The 16,944-nt window shown below is 46.5% G+C and overlaps 1 protein-coding gene across 7 annotated transcripts in view; it reads right to left on the bottom strand.

The window, feature by feature from the left end:
- The window catches only part of IMPDH1 (inosine monophosphate dehydrogenase 1), a 971,605-nt gene that overhangs the window by 353,724 nt on the left and 600,937 nt on the right, over positions 1–16,944 (bottom strand). For all 7 annotated transcript variants that reach the window (XM_069629569.1, XM_069629570.1, XM_069629571.1 and 4 more), the window contains exon 6: positions 14,169–14,375. In XM_069629569.1, the coding sequence (XP_069485670.1) occupies positions 14,169–14,375 (207 nt within the window). The remainder of the gene's footprint in view (positions 1–14,168; positions 14,376–16,944) is intronic.

Genomic DNA, 16,944 nt, shown 5'->3' with positions numbered 1-16,944 from the left:
ACACAATTATACATCAGTTAGGCTAAGCCTTCTTCAGAAGGGAGCAATATAACAGTTAACACTCCAATATACTTCACTAAATACACTCTTAATATCTCCTAAATCAGCCAGTACCCTTTTGGGATGGCCCAGAGACACAACCTATACCCTCAGGTGACTTCTGTAGCTAGGGTGCTAGGGACATTAATATATCACTGGTGCATTTAGATTCATTTGGGAGTAAGCCAAAGGAAAAGGTTTTTAGAACATACAAGAGACCACAAATATTCTTAAGCAGGCACATACTTCCAGATCCCCTAATAAGAATCACTCAGTAGAACAGGCCAAGCCAAAGCCAATGGCAAAAGCCTATATGAGCTGAAGTACTTCTTTGCAGGTAAGAAAAGTCTCTGCACAATGTTTTCAGAAGTCTTTGAAGAAGAATAAATGTAGGGTCACCCGCCGTTAGGCTTGTGAGTAGTAGAAGATGCAAGAAACTCTACAGCAAGAGGCAAGATCTCAAACTTTTACAGTGCCTTGTATTGAAGAAAAAGTGCAGAAGTTGACTTCTCCAGAGTAGCTCTGCAGATCTCACTGTTCCTGGGCCTCAGTTATGGGGACAAGAGGGAGGACTTCTGGGGACTCCTGCACAGCAATGGGACGGTCACCCCTTGCAACCAGCAATCTTCAAACAAGTGGCTGTTCAGTGTTTTAGCTCGAGTCTACCGCAAATAGCAACACTGGAGTTCCTAGCTGCCGAAATGGGCTTTCCTTGCTTCTGGGGTACCGCACTCTGTTGAGGGGGCTCAGACTGTCAGTCCTGCTTCCTGGGAGTCCGGAGGATCTTCCTGGAGCTCTTGGCCAGCTTAAAAGCAACACACACAATCTGGTGTTCCACTCCCTGGTGTTTGTTTCCAGCAGCAACTCTGGAAAGTCAACCAGCTCCGAGAGAATGTCCAGGTGGCTTACTTTGGAGTGGATTGGTCCCACCAACTCAAGGGGAGAAGTCATCCTTGCAGGGGCTTCTCTGTCGATACGAATGAGGAGTTTCAGCACAGCAGTAGGGCTTCACCGGGCAAACCAATGGTCCAGGAGTTGCAGCAGGAGTCTCTTCAAAGTTCTTCGGTTCCTTCGTCTAGTGGTTGACTGCCATCCAAGCCAAAAGCCTCACCTTTTATTTAGTTCTAACCCATTCATTCCGGCCCAGCTGTCAGTCACCAAGCAGTGTGGCTGTCTTTGCCGGACAGTCAACCGGCCAATCACTACTGAGTGCATATGGGTCTCCTATGAGACAAAGCACGGAGTTTCGGGCACCTCCCTCACTTCCTGCCCACCCCAGACACCCTGAAGCCAGAGGCGGGCTTCACTCGTGAATCTGGCCAAAGGCAAAACGAACAAGGGGACCAAACCTGGTTTGGAGTGCAGAGTGAATCTCAAGGACCTTTCCACAAAGAAATGGCAAAAAAAAGAAGACTGGGGCCATTAACAAAAATCACTAGGGTAGGGTAAAATATATATCAACCCCCTGAAAAGGAAGGTACAGATTAGTATTAGCACTACAGGTTCACAGAGATTAAATTCCAACAACTTCAGAAGTCCATCCCTAAGTTGCTGGGGGTCTCTAAGGTGAAGGGAATTAGCACATTTATGAGAATTCTCCCTAACAGATGTTGCGCACACACTTCCTACACCCAGAGGAAACTTCAATTGCTAGGACACTGTGGACATTGATATATCACTTAACACAGTACTGAGGTTGTGTAAAAGGTTAGGGAAGTAAAAAGGTTAACACATTAGAACAGGTGAGTACTTTACAATTCCCCAAAGTAGAAGTTAGACCTTTCCCAGAAATAAAAGTACTTATGCACCACCTATGAGTGACAGTTAAAATCAAAGCCAATGGGTCAGAAGAGTCTGCAGGGAGCCAGGACAGCCCAAATCAAGTTAAGTAATGTTTAGGGAGTTGAGACACTTCTTCAGATTTAACATTGTGCAAGACTTTTGTGCCAAGTTTGTAGTAACAGAATCACTGTTGGGACACAAGCTGTAATGCTTGTGCAGGGCAAAGCAGCAAGCAACTCTGCAAAATAATAATAGCTATTGCAAGTCTCCAGTGAGAACAAGCAAGCTACAGGCAACAAGGGGAAAGTACCCCTTAGTTAAAACAGTAGCTTAGGTCTGAAGAAAAGGATCCAGTTGGCTTCTGTTCTGGTTGTAGTCCTGCAGATCCTGGGCCTCAGTCATGGGGATAAGAGGGAGGACGTCTATAGGACACCTGCACTGCAATGTGAAGGTTGGTGGCGGCTATGGGCTCTTCAGATCAGCGGCACTTTGCGGTTTTAGCTACGGGTCAATAGCACCACCGCGGTTCTTGGACACTTGATGGGTTTCCCTTGCTACTGGGTTCCAGCACTCTGTTGAGGTGGCTCAGGCTTGGGTCGTCCTGCTTTGGGAGGGTCCTCTGGAGCTTCCTGAAGGTCTGGTTCAGCTTAAAGATGATGCACTTGTTTCTGGTGTTCCTGACCCCTGGCACTAGGTTCCAGCAGCAGCAAGGAATTACAGCCAGCAGAGAAGGTTTCCAGTCGAGTTAGTCTTAGAGTCGATTGGTCCTACCAACCCAAGGGGAGAAGTCGGCTTTTGCAGGTCTTCTCTAGTCGAGGCGAATTTGGAGCTTTGGCACTGCAGCAGGGCTTCACTGGGTAAACCAACGGTCCAAGAATTGTAGCAAGCTTCTCTTCCAAGTTATTCGGATTCCTTCGTCCAGTGGTCGACTCAGCCTTCCTTACCTTTTATGCAAGTCTCTCCCATTCATTCACAGCCTAGCTGTCAATCACAGCAGGGTGACTTCACCGTGAACCCTGCCAAAGACAAAACAGGTTTGGCGCGCAGAGCAAATCCCAAGGAGGACCTTTACAAGAAATGGCGATAAAATAAGACTGGTCCATTGTGATAAAATGGGCACCCATGGGTGCTTAACTGCAGCTGCTATTGCAGCCCGCAGTAAAAACTCAATGGTAGGAAAAAGTAACCCACTGCCACCAGCCATTAATTGTAGAAAGGGTTACATAAAAATGTTACATGAGAAGATGGACAAAGGGGATACTAAGTAAACCCTCCAGCACCATATTGTAAGATAGTGTGTACTGGGTATATAAAGAGAGTTGGAAGTAAAGTCAATTTCACTTCACTACTCTTGGAAACAGTAGTTATCCCAGAGAAGGTATTTAAACCTTAGCAGAAATACAAGGAATTGCTATGTGGCACTGCACGGAAGGTGCTGTGTGTCAAAATGTAAAGGGATTATGCCTATGGAGTGTGTCAGACTCCAAAACCAAAAGAAACCGTACAAAATAAAATGCATTAGAGTGGTAAAAGGTCTCTCTTCAGGATAAAAATGTAAGTCTTAAAGTCAAGCAAAAGAGCTGGGGGTCTTTAAGGTAGAAGAACAAGTTACTTCTTACCTTGTAACGTTCTTTCGATGGGATGTTCCTCCGACATATTCCTTATCTTAGATATCTCCTTCCAGCTCTGCTGGCCTCGGAAATTTTCTCTCTAGAGGGCGCTGCGCGTCGACGTCCGCCGAGTCGATGTCCCTCGACAGCCGCCGTATCGACGTCGACGTCATCCTGCCTATAAAGGCCGCGCGCAGCGTCCGTTGCTCAGTTCCGTTTTGTAGCCCACAGTATTTGTCTGTACTGGACTAATCACCCTGACGGAGCGTAAGCTGCAACAACAAGGGAAGTAGAACTGCAGGGTCCGATGGGAGGGTCGATAAGGAATACGTCGGAGGAACATCCCATCGAAAGAACGTTACAAGGTAAGAAGTAACTTGTTCTTCGAAGGGATTGTGTCCTCCGACGTATTCCTGATCTTAGATAGGCTCCCATAGCAGTATTCTATTATTGGAGGTGGGAGTACTGACTTCATGCTGCCTTCTATTGATGAATAGAGTGCAAAACTGCCCTTCCAAACCTAGTCTCTTGACTGGAGGAGGAATCCAAGTTGTAAAATCGTGTAAACCTATGTACGGACAACCATGTGGCGGCCGCACAAATGTCTTTAACCGGCACTCCTCTTTTGAGGGCCGATGAAGCTGCAATACCTCTGGTCGAATTAGCCCTAAGGTTTTGAGGGGGCTCTTTTCCTGCCAGTTTCTAACATTCCAAAATGGCTAGAATGAACCATCTGGAAATGGTCTGCTTAGTTATCGGTAACCCCAGCTTGTGACCTGTGTAGCCTACAAACGCTGGTCTGCTTGTCTTATCCTGGCCAGTCTACTGATGTAAAAACGTAAAGCCCTTCTAGGGTCCAGCCTGTGTAACCTCTCTTCCTCTTTCCCCGGATGAGGAGGATAGAAAGATGGCAGGGTAATCTTCTGAGTGATATGGAATTCAGAAACCACCTTTGGGAGGAAATTAGGCTTCACTTGCAGGACAACTTTGTCTTTGTGAAAGATTGTATGAGGGGCTTTACAAGAAAGAGCTTGTAACTCGCTCACCCTTCTAGCAGATGTAAGTGCTATTAATAAAACAGTTTTAAGGGTAAGAAATCTTAACGAACAAGAATGGAGTGGTTCGAAAGGTGTGCCCATCAGGAAAGTTAGGACTATGTTTAAATCCCATAGAGGAACCTGGAATGGTCTTGGGGAATAAATGTTGGTTAACCCCTTTAGAAACTGTATTACCAAGGGTAACTTGAAATAGGATGGTTCTTCCGCAGTGCGCTTAAAGATGGATAGCGCTGCGAGATAGCCCTTAATGGTGCCAACTTGAAGGCCTGAATTCGCCAAATATAGTAGGAAGGACAAAACCATTGGCGTACCACATGAAAAGGGGTAGATATTCTTTTCTCTACACCAGCTGCAAAATCTGTTCCAACGGCAGCGGTATAAAGACTTTGTTGCTGGCCTCCTTGCCGAAAGCAACACCTCCATATCATCAGGGAGGTCCCAATCCTTGTACCTCAGCCTTTCAGAAGCTAAGCGTGAAGGTTGAGGGTTTTGATGTCTGGATGGAGAACCTGACCTCCCTTCTGAGAGAGTAGGTTCTCTCTGATTGGAAGTCGAATTGGAGGGCAGATGGACAAGTCTAGAAGGTCCGGGTACCACGTTCTCCTGGCCCAATCCGGGGCAATTAGGATCATGGTTTTCCGGAATCTTCTCAACCTCCTGATCATTTGAGGAATGACAGGGACCGGTGGGAACGCGTACAGAAGCGGAAACTCCCAGTCCACTATGAACGCGTCTCCCAGAGCTCATCTCGGGGGAAATTCCCTTGAGCAGAACAGATCACACTTCCTGTTGAAACTGGTGGCGAACAGATCCACCTGAGGGGTTCCCCAAAGGGCGAAGATCTCTTGAAGGACTTCCTGAGCTAGTTCCCACTCGTGGGAGACTGCTATGCCTGCTCAGAGCGTCCGCTTTCAAGTTCTTCTCTCCGGCTAGGTGAACTGCCGATAGAGAGATTCCTTCTTGGATTGCCCAAAACCAGAGCTGCATCGCCTCTCTGCACAGGGGCAGTGATCCTACGCCTCCTCTTTTGTTGAGGTAATGCATGGCCACTGTGTTGTCCATCATTATCAGGACATTCTTCCCTTGTACAGCTGGCAGGAACGCCTTCAGCGCAAGTCTGATGGCCCTCTGCTCTAACAGGTTGATATGTAGTCTTGACTCCAATGGAGACCAACGACCGCTGATGGTCAAGTCGTTGGCGTGGGCTCCCCACCCCGTGAGTGAGGCATCCGTGACTACTGTTATCTCCGGCCAGGGTTGCCAAAACTGTTCTCCTTTCAGAATGTTCTCCTGACAGGCCCACCACTGAAGGTCTCGAGCCACCCTGTCAGGAACCTGAAGAAGATCTGTCATTCTTCCTGAGAATTGTGACCACTAAGTCCTCAGTGCCCACTGGAGGGATCTCATTCTCAGGCGAGCCTCTGGCACTAGGAAAATGCAGGATGCCATGAGGCCTAGCAACCTCAAAAAGTCGAAGGCTGGGAGACGTTGGGCATTTTGGAACTTGGTAACCATCTGTAGAATATCTTGAGCCCTCACCTCTGGTGGCGGGGCTTTTCCCAGGGAAGTGTCCAGGATCGCTCCGATGAACTGGAGTCTCTGCGATGGTATCATTTGTGACTTCTTTAAATTGAGGGAGAAGCCCAGTCTGTGAAGGGAGTGGCAAACGTGATTTAGCTGGAACTGAGCTTGTTCCGAAGAAACAGCCCTGATCAACCAATCGTCCAGGTAGGGGTAGACGTGAATCCCTTCCCTCCTTAGACTTGCCGCCACTACCGACATTAACTAGGTGAAGACCCTCGGGGCGGAGGTCAGCCCAAATGGCAGCACTCGAAATTGATAATGAGAGTTGCCAATTGCGAACCTCAGGTATTTCCTGTGTTTGAGATGGATAGGCACATGGAAATAAGCATCCTGAAGGTACAGAGATACCAACCAGTCCTGGACCTGAAGGGCCTGAAGGATCTGAGAAAGTTACCATCTTGAATTTGTCTTTCCTGAGGAATTTGTTCAATTCTCGCAAGTCCAAGATGGGTCTCAGTCCTCCGTCTTTCTTTGGAATGAGAAAGTAAGGGGAGTACCAGCCCTTGTTCCTCTCCACTACAGGTACCGGTTCTATGGCACCTTTGTCTAGCAGGTCCAAAATTTCCTGCAAGAGGAGCGGATCTGGAGCTTTCTGAGAGCTGATCCCCGGTGGATGACTGAGGTACGCATAGGAGAGGCAGACAGTAACCTTGGGCAACTGTTTCCAATGCCCAAGCATCTGACGTGATAGCCTGCCATTACTCCAGATGTTGAGTTAACCTGCCTCCTACAGGTGTTCTGTGAGGGAAGTCCTCAGAGTGGTTTTGGGGCGGCTGATGCAGATGCCGATGGTAAAGAGGCACCTGCTGTTGCTGCGGCTTTTGAATATCTACCCCGTCCACCTCGGGTAGTTCTTCTTTGTCCCCTTTGAGCCGGTCGTCCTCTACCTCTTCCGAATGCGGAGTAGAAGCGAAAGGACTTGCCCCTCGTAGAGGTTCCTGTGGGACGAAAAGGTGTCTGACGGATTGCAGCGCCTAGGGATTTTGCTGCTGCTTTTGATGTTTGCAGTTTTTCTAAACTGTCATCTGCCTTTTCCCCAAACAAAGAAGAGCCATCGAATGGCATGTTCAAGAGCCTGGCTTGCACATCTGGGGCAAAACCAGACTCTCAACCAAGCGAATCTCCTGGTTGTTGTACTTGCCGCCATTGCTCTGCTGATACAGTCAGCCGAATCAATGCCCGCCTGGAGGGATTCGCACATAGCGTCTTTACCGTCCTGTATGATATTTAGGAACGCCTCCCTTTCTTCTCCCTCCGGGATGCAGTCAGCCGCTGTAGAAGCACACTCCCAAAGTGTATGGCTGAATCTAGAAAGGGTGCAAGTAGCATTAACAGATTTTAACGCCATGCTACATGCCGAAAAAAACTTTCTTTGCCATAGCATCATATTTCTTATCGTCCCTGTCCTGTGGGACGGTAGGGTAAGCAGTCTTGACGTCAATAGAAGATGCTGCCTGTACCACCAGACTTTCTGGGGGATGGGTGTTTTGACAAAAACTCTGGGTCTGTAGAAGATACACTGTATTTTGTAGACCGTTTTTTACTTACTGCCGGGACGACATCTGGGGTTTCCCAGTTCGTCATAATCTCCCTCTGAAGAGCTTTATGAAAGGGCACTACAGGCTCCTCCTGTGGACCTTTGTCAAGAATATCCGTGAGGTCATCTTGTTGGAAAGCCTGTGAAGGTGTTGACCACCCCATAAATTCTGTGATCCTGGCCATTAAGGCTCTATAGGGGGTTTCAGCATGCTCCCCCGGGTCTGGCCTAGCAAACTCCACCTCAGGGGAAGTGTCTAACCCACTTGCCTCATGTAAGGAATCATGAAGATCCTTTAACCTGCTTTCTTCTGAGGATAACTCCTCTCTATCTGGGGTTGCAGGTCCCTGCAACTCAAATGTGTCTTCCTGTTCAGATAGTTCTCCCTCTTCCATAATTGAGGACATAGTACAAAGGGTGTAAAACCCATCTCCAAGGCAGAGGGTGCCAAACTTGTCATAATCGGCCTCGAAAACGTTGATGTCGATGCCGACGAAGGCTTCGGGCGTGGCGTCGAAAACGAAGGCGGAGGCCTCGAGGTCCTCGATAGAATTGGGATTCTGCTCGAGGAAGTCGACAATCTCGACGCCATCGAGGACCTAGAGATAGCCACTGGGTGCGTCGTAACCGTGACTTTCCTTGGCGTCGACGCCATCTTCGAAGATGGCGTCGAGTCGACAGACCCGTGTGTCGAAGGTCCCTTCGACAACGGCGTCAAAGACACCGACCTCGGCGTCAACAGAACCTTCGAAGAAGGTTTTGAGGTCATAGCTTTACTCGAGGGTTCGGGACGCGCTCGAGAAGCTTCCTTCGCCGGGTACTGCGACTCGCAGCGTTTTTGACCTTCGGGTCTTTCGACCAGAGCATCGCTCTCGGCAGTCTTCGAGGGGGTCGAGGCCGCTTTCTCGAAGACGCTCATCATATTTTTGCGGAATTCCTCCCATTCAGCCCGGGAACTATGTTTCGTGGGGCAAGGGATTCTCTTAGGAGAAACAGAGGAAGAGGAGGACGGAGAAGGGGATCTTCGACGTCTCCTCTTCGAGTGCTTCGATCTCGAGGAGTGATGGGACCCACTCCGAGACCTGGAGCGCAAATGGTGACGAGGAGACGAATGTCTCGACTTCGTCGAGGAAGAAGCTTTTGAAGTCTTACCTTTCTCCAGCTTCCCCCTATGCTCCTTCAGGGCCTTAGCTGTCATGGACATACAGTCCTCGCACTCCGAACAATGGTGTTCAGCTCCCAAACACCACAGACAAACTCTGAGGGTCAGTCAGCGACATCTTTTTCCCACAATCTCGGCATTTTTTGAAGCCGGACCAAGCGGTCGTCGGTTCCGACGAGGAAGCCATCGAGTACGGATCGAATATCTCAAGGTAAATAGGATAAATTGTCTACGAAACTGAGCAACGGTATTACGAGGCACTGAGTAAGCGCGGAAAAACGGAACTGAGCAACGGACGCTGCACGCGGCCTTTATGGCAGGATGACGTTGACATGGCAGCTGTCGAGGGACATCGACTCGGCGGACGTCGACGCGCAGCGCCCTCTAGAGAAAAATTTTCCGAGGCCAGCAGAGCTGGAAGGAGATATCTAAGATAAGGAATACGTCAGAGGACACAATCCCTTCGAAGGTGTCTTTAAGGTAAACGGGAATTAACAGAAATGAGTATTCCTCCCCAACACAAGTTTACATTACAATATTGAGGTCCCATCCTAGATCTAGGTGCACCGCTGGTGAATATATGAATTTACCCCTTCCATAAATGCCTTTACAGGCACTTTCCAACAAGACCATCTGTTGTGGTGCATGCTGCCGGTTAGGACAGTTTTTCTGAAGCCCAAAGGGCTTAGTAAAAGCATTCAACTGAGGCAGTACAAGACTCCACTGTGTAGGGTGTACCACCTGAGTTTGTTGGTAGCATAGACTGAGCAGCCAGGAGGGAGAGAGGGCTGTAAAATCAGTACAAATGAAATTGTACTACAATGGTCCACAGAAATAATATGAATTGTAAAAAAATAAATGTTTTTTTTTTTAACTACAAGTAGGCTCAGATTAATCTTGGGGTGGCGGGGGGGGACAACTATCACATTCTAGGTAATCTCAATTATAAAAACACTATGCTTGAAGGTACACAGACCAAAGCCTAAACCTTATTTTGAACCCCTAACAGCAGTTCTAGGGAAGCCAAACCTTTTCATACACATTCAGTATACAACACCTATTCTTGGGGAGTAAAATCCAATGGTTACTTCCAGATTACATTCAGCAATTCAAGGGTAGTAGACCCTACCAGTTGTACCGTGAATCTCAGCAACAAATCACTGTCAACTGGACAGTATACTGTTTGTGAAAAGTGGAACACTTATTCTTGGTACAGTAAAAACCTATAACTACTGTTGTGATAACAGCCAGGCGAGTATAACCTAAGGATGCAATATTAAATTACAGGTGCTTTTGAGATCAGTGAAACACAGATTGAGATAAGCAGTAACTCATAACTATTTTTGGATGGCACACAGCTAAGGTAAGTAAAACCCATATACCGCCATCAGCAACTTGGGGCGCTATAAACCTAAGAATCTTTGCATCAGTCGGACAATTGCCACTGCTGGGGCTGGTCTAGCACCCTTTCCTCATCCACCCCGAGGACATTTTCTTTGACTAGCCTGTCCTTTTCCTCTTCCAATTAGAAATAAAAACGAAAAGGATGACCCCTCCAGGAAGATGAGCCCGAGTAGAAGTGTTTCTGAGGTTGTCATATGGAGACACCAAGTTACCTAGCCGCTGCCTTGGAAGTCTGCAGCTTCTCCAAACTCAATCACCTCACTGTCGAATAATCTCAAGCCGTCAAATGGCATATTGAGAAGTCTGGCCTGCACATCCGGTGCAAAGCCAGACGCTCAGCCACCCAAACCTGCATAGCACTGTGCTAGATGCGATGGACCTGCTGATACTGTCAGCGGTATCCAGTCCTGATTGAAGGCATTCCCCCATAGCCTCCTTTCCAGCTTTCACAATTGTGAGGAGCGAGACTGCTTTCTCGCCCTCAGGAATGTGTTTGCCGCTATGTTAGGCATAGTTGCATGCAGTACCCTCTGGGACCACCACACACAATTAGGACTACAGGTGTAAGCAAGACCAACCTTTGGTATAAGTCTGTACCACAGTTTGTTGGTAGCGAGCTGAGCAGCCAGGCTCATCTCAAGAGTGAATGTGAGCACTACAAGTAGTTACACAGAGGACGTTCAATCACAGTGGTTCAAGTAGACACCTATACGCAAAGGTCCTTGGTAAAACACTTCCCTGAAATAGGAGCCAAATGGCAGTTCAGTTTAGCAGTGAGCAAAAAAGGAAAAAAGTAAGTAGAATAGATAACATACTTTCTAGGCAGTGCAAATAGTTTCAGTTCACCAGAAGAGTTCAATTCAAGTCAATGGACTAGTGTTCTGAATAGGAAAGATCAGTTCTGGTATCAAACAGTAAAGTCTTTGCAAAGGTTCTCAGAAGTAGTTTAGGCGAAAAAGAATAATTTGTGGGGTCACAAGCTGATTAGGCCTGCAAGTTGGGAAATTTTCACGAACTTCCACGAGAGTGGCGTTCTCTCAATCGTGTTGGCACAGTACCTTTTTTATGAAGAAAACAAATGTTGCTCAAGTCGTGGTTCCTGGCTGTTCCTGCAGATCTCGCTGTTCCCGAGCCTCAGTCGTGGGGACAAGAGGAAGGACGTTGGGAGAATCCTGCACTGCATGGGATCGTTGAAGAAAGCAAACAAAATTGAGTTACTTCCGTTCCAGTAGCTGTAGATTCAACACAAACTGGTGTTCCTCGGTTATAGGTTCGAATAAAAAGGTTTGAAATACAATAGGGTATAATGAAAAGGACCGAAAACAAAAGGTTCGAAAAAAATATATATATTTTTGGGGGGTCCCCCTCAACCCCCGTTTGTGGTAAAAACCACTTTACCTAAACGGAAACCCCCAAAAAATATAACAAAAAAAAAAAACACAACCTTTTGTTTTCGGTCCCATTGACCCGATCCTATTGCATTCAAACCTTTTGTATTCGCACCTTTAACCGGACACCGTGTCCCTCTCCCTGGTTAATCCTAACCAGCCTTGAGAATGGTATCCAGGTGTCTTATGAGTCGATTGGTCCCACCAACTCAAAGGAAGAAGCTTCTCTGTCGAATGGAGTTTTGGCAATTCAGACCCGCAGCAGGGCTTCACTGGGAACACCAACGGTCCAGGAGTTGCAGCAGTCCTCTTCCAGCTAGTCTTCAGTTCTTTCGTTCCCTTGGTCGACTGCCTTCCAGTCCATGAGACTCTCCTTTTAAACAGTTCTCTCCCTTTCATTCCAGCCTAGCTGTCATTCACCCAGCAAGGTGGTTGTCCTTGCCGAACAGTCGCACAGCCAATCACGTCAGAGTGCATTTGGGTCTCCTAGGAGACTAAGCACAGGGGGTTTTGGGCACCTCCCTCACTTCCAACCCAGCCCAGACACTCAAGCGCCAAGGGCGGACTTCAGTCCTGAAGCCCGCCAAAGGCACACAAACTAAGGGACCAAACCTGGTTTGGCACGCAGATAAACACTTGAGAAGTACCTTTCAAAAAATGGTGACAAAAAGAAGACCGGGACCTGTTTAAACAAAGGGGGCTCCCGCGATTTAACGTTACCGGAGCTATGAATAGTTCGCGATCGGGAAAAATCATGGTAGCTCGTTTTAAAACCACTGCCACCAGCCATTCTAAGAGGAAAGGACAGCATTTGACTGCTACATGAGTATCTAGACACAGGGGATACTAAGTAACCCCTCCAGCACTATTGTAAGATAGTGTGTGCTGGGTCTAGGAATTTAAAAGACTGGTAAAGTCAATTTCACTTTACTTACTCTGGGAAACAGTAGTTCATCCCAGAGAAGATATTAAACATTGGGAAAGCCTAAAACGCTTCCCCTGTGTCACTGCACTGAGGTTGCTGTGTGATACAAAATGAAGATGATGCCTTATGGAGTGGGTTAGACTCCATAACCAAAGGGAACACAAGAGTAAAACACACATCAAAATGCACGAGAGAGTGGGGAAAAAGGCTCACTCTCTCCAGGTAAAAAAAAAATCAAGTCCTCAAAATCCAGCAAAGTTGCTGGGGGTCTTTAAGGTGAAGGGAATTAGCACATTTTTGAGAATTCTCCCCAACAGCCTGGGAGGCTCTCTCCTTGTTACAACTGCAAGGGTTCAAGAAGACTAAAACTAGACTTGTATTGCTTCATTGTCTTATGACGAATGAATTGTATGAATGTTGTTGTGAATTGTAATGACCGAATAAGTTTCTATTTACTACTCGATGACGATGGTTATCAAGCTACCTCATCTACATTTCATAAATTTGACGGACACAAGGGTATTCGCTGAGAATGAAGGATTGTGGGGGAAACCTCTTGGAAGGTTACCTTTGAGGCTAAATATAAGCAGATATGCAACCAAGTCATCACAATCATTAAAATCCCTAAAATCACTAAAACTGAAAGTAGTTAAATAGAAGGTTGTTACATAGACTATTGCACATTGTGGGAAGATAGACATGTATTAATAGGTGTATTATGTTTTTAGGATTCGAAGTGTATTAGGTGTTTTCAAATGCCAATTTTTAAATAGCTGCTCTTTTAATGAGCTTAGTCGTAATGTGAACTTAAGGCATGTCTGCCTGTTTGAACATTGCACATGATATGAATTGTTTGATGGTACTGTTTTATGTCTGTACGTTTGTATAAAGTTCTTAATTGAAATAATCACAATAATGAATTATTAGTAAGTGTTTCTTTGATCTGCATTACTAACTGGGTTCAGTGTATTTACCTACAACTCACATCTTCCTCCCAGGATAAGCCGGACTGCTCTGCCACTCTACCAAGGTTCCATGAGTAGTACATACTGATACTAAGAGTTGGGGATCTACAAACTATTGGGACAGTTTTATAAAGTCTACCTCACACACTTTGCCTGGGAAACCTGGATCTTTGCACAGGAAAGGGCATTTCATGTATGATAATCCGTGGTCAATGAGGGCAGGCAACAAAAAAGAAATGGCCAAAGGACAAGGGAAAGTCTCTCGCCACGGCTATTTTAGAGTGCTAGCCACATTTAAACATTTAAGGTAAATTCAAAAGCGCACAAGTAAAACGTTCAAAACAGTACAAAAATATCCACTGCGACCAACCCATCCTTGACACATTGCATTTGTAACCACAAACTTACAAAGGAAAGTTAATACAAAGTATCCTACCTGCAATTGAAGGTAATGCTTGCAACTTGAAAAAAATACAACATCCACTAATCAGTTTCACCAAAAAGACAAGTGAAGTAAAGCTGGGGGCTTTACTTTCCTTCAAAACGTCAGTCAAAACAAACAATCTTTCCCAACAAGGCAGGTTTTCATATGTAGCTCTAAGCACTAATCAATGACAGATCAAATAAGTAAAAAAAATAGAATCTGTGCACCGAAATATCAAACATGCTGTGCTCACTGGAAGCTGAATTTGTAGCAGATCATTTCTCCTCTACCTCACTCAGGTATGTTGTGTAATCCTTCTCCGTTAAGAAGTCAATATCTCTTGAGGTAACGATGCCGACAAGTTTGCTCCCCATCTTTCCAGTTTCTGTGATTGGGATACCTGAAAACCCATGCCGGTTTTTTGCTTCAAAGACATCTCCCACTGTGTGCATAGGGCTCATTACCACTGGGTCTGTGATGAAACCTTGCTCAAATTTCTGTGCATCAGAAAGACAAAGGTAGGTTCAGCAATAGGGCAAATATGAACATCATTTGTGCATAACTTTTACTTCTGAAGATACTACCATTCATTATACCGACAAATACCACAACCAAATATTTTACTAGCAGCTAGGAAAATACTTGAAGCCATTAAGATTTATGTATTTTATGCAATTTATAAAGTACTGCACATAGTTACATACTACAGTACAATGACTTGAAATGGTGACAAGGGTAATAAGCAGACGGCAAAGGAATGAAGGTGGAGTAAGGGGTCAGCATGTGTGCTTGTAGACAAACAGAAAATGCAGAGAAGGAGAAGAATGGGATAGTGGGGCCATTTGAGAGAAGGTAGTAGATGAAGATATTGGGAGTAAAGAGAAAGAGGGAGAATAAAGTGAAATAAGACAAGAGGCAAGACTGCAAACATCTAAAAACGATAAAAAAGGAAGTGAAAAAGATGAGATTTGTAAGGGAGTAGGGAAATAGTAAGAAGAGGAAGTGAGATTATTGAGGAGGAAGCAAGAAAAAGTCAAATGGAGTCAAACAGAGCGAAGAGGAGCAAGAGGTGAGGAAGGCAAGCCAATGAAAAGCATAGAACAATGGCCTAAGTGGGAGAAAATGGAAGGTGATGAGAAGTCTAGTTGCAAGGAAGGATAAGCAGAACGAAGACATTGTTGAAGATGAAAACGACAGGTGTGCAGTGGTGGAGGGGTGTATGTGTTTTTTTTCCAATCGCTTGACTAGTTTGTGCTATTCTGAGTGGTTTCTCTTGTTTTTCAGTGGCTTCCCACCCCGTTTTTCTGAGCTGGCCTGAATCTCCCTGTTGAGTAGTCCTTTGTTTCTAGCTTTGTTCATGTCCCCACTCTCCACCTTGTAATTGGTTGGACCAGTCAGGTGTGTCTCTTCCTTTGTTCCTGGCAGCCATTGCCAATTGCCTTCTGGACCATTATTCCCTTTCTCTGCTGCACCGGTGTGCCCTCTCCCCTGCCCCTTGTCTGTGATTGGCTGTTTCCCTCAGGGGGTAGGTGCTTAACCGCACTCCCTAGGGCAGCCACTGTTGCTCCAGACCGTGTTTGCCCGAGAAGCAAGTAGCCAGCAGTCAACCAGCAGCGCCTGGCAAGGTAATTGTGGTCAGGTGGCGAGTACAGCAATCACTTTATTCCAAAAAGCCCTGCCTCTTACTACCTACACAACATTAAGCATACCAAAATAAGCCAGCTAGTAAAGAATACCCCTTAACTGCTGTGTAACAAACGCTCAGTGATGTTATTCACTGTTGTGTCCCACACTTGGGCGTTCTCCATCTATTCAAATACTTCAATCTAGGTGTTTGCACTTCTGCTGTGGCGCCATTTTAGGCATTCACATTCTGTCCTGGTGAAGTTTAGCCATGTGTCACACTCCGATAGAATTTTGAAGATTAGCACTGCGTCACATCCAGACAACGGTAATAGTAACTAGACAGAATTGTGACGATTAGGTCTGAACATATTGACCAGCAATCACTGTCCCCCATTAGACTGACCCCATCATATCCCCCGTCTGCAATAGCATTTAGCCTGATTGTGCAAGATAGCCATACCTCATATTTAGCCTGATTTTTCTACGATTGTACCTGATTGACAGACCCATTTAGGTGTTCTCCCATTATCCAGGTACCACTAATTCATTGCATACAAATCTAGGTGCCAGTCTATTTAGGACTGGCTTAACAGAAGCGTTTGATAATGGTGCAATCCCATAGGAAACACTCTGCAAATCAGATCCTTCGTATCTACTGCTGTACACCAGTAAGGTGTCTCTTGCACCACCCAGCTGTTTGCAAATCCAGGTGCCAATGGATTTAGTGTTTACACCCCCCCATTCCCCACCCCCGAACCCCTTCATCCCAAAATGCAGATTCTAAAGCGCCTTACTTCTTAGTACCCTTTGTCAGGCATGCCCGCCCCCCTCTAATCAGGTATAACGAACCACCTGCCTACTGCCCTGCCTAGGTGCCATAGGCCGGGTAAGTACACATCTAGTGCTGTATCTCAGTTGGAGGTGCACCTCTCAGACAATCTGGCGTACCTGTCGCACAAGACAGACACCATGCCACACTGGACAAAGCAGCACAGCGGTGCACTGGTAGACCTTATGAGACCCACCACAGCCGAACTCCACCACCACCAACACAAAACCCATCACCCCAACCCTGCACTCCATCAATCTGCAACCCTTACAACTCACCTATCCCCCTCCTCTCTAGACCAGTCCTGCTCACCCCAACCTGCTATGCTTCCCCCCCCCACATAGATCCCACTCAATAAGAGCATCAAGAGAGGAAGCAGAGCACCTCCTCCCCAGAACATACCAGACTGCCCGGCAACCCATATAAAACCACTGTCACACCACTCTCGCCAGCAACCACTCACTCGCACAAGCTGCTCAGAATTTTTCAAAACATAGCACCTCCAACTCCTACTCCTACTTCCCCCCCCCCCCCCAGTCTCAGCGCAGCAAGAGCAGCTCTGGCTAAAACCCCATGCTAGAGACCAGTAAATTTTGAATTTGATTTAATCT

This window comes from Ambystoma mexicanum, chromosome 12 (genome assembly GCF_040938575.1).
Source record: "Ambystoma mexicanum isolate Mex_15411 chromosome 12, UKY_AmexF1_1, whole genome shotgun sequence".
NCBI classification, from domain to species: Eukaryota; Metazoa; Chordata; class Amphibia; order Caudata; family Ambystomatidae; genus Ambystoma; species Ambystoma mexicanum.
This window is presented reverse-complemented; position numbering and strand designations above follow the sequence as displayed.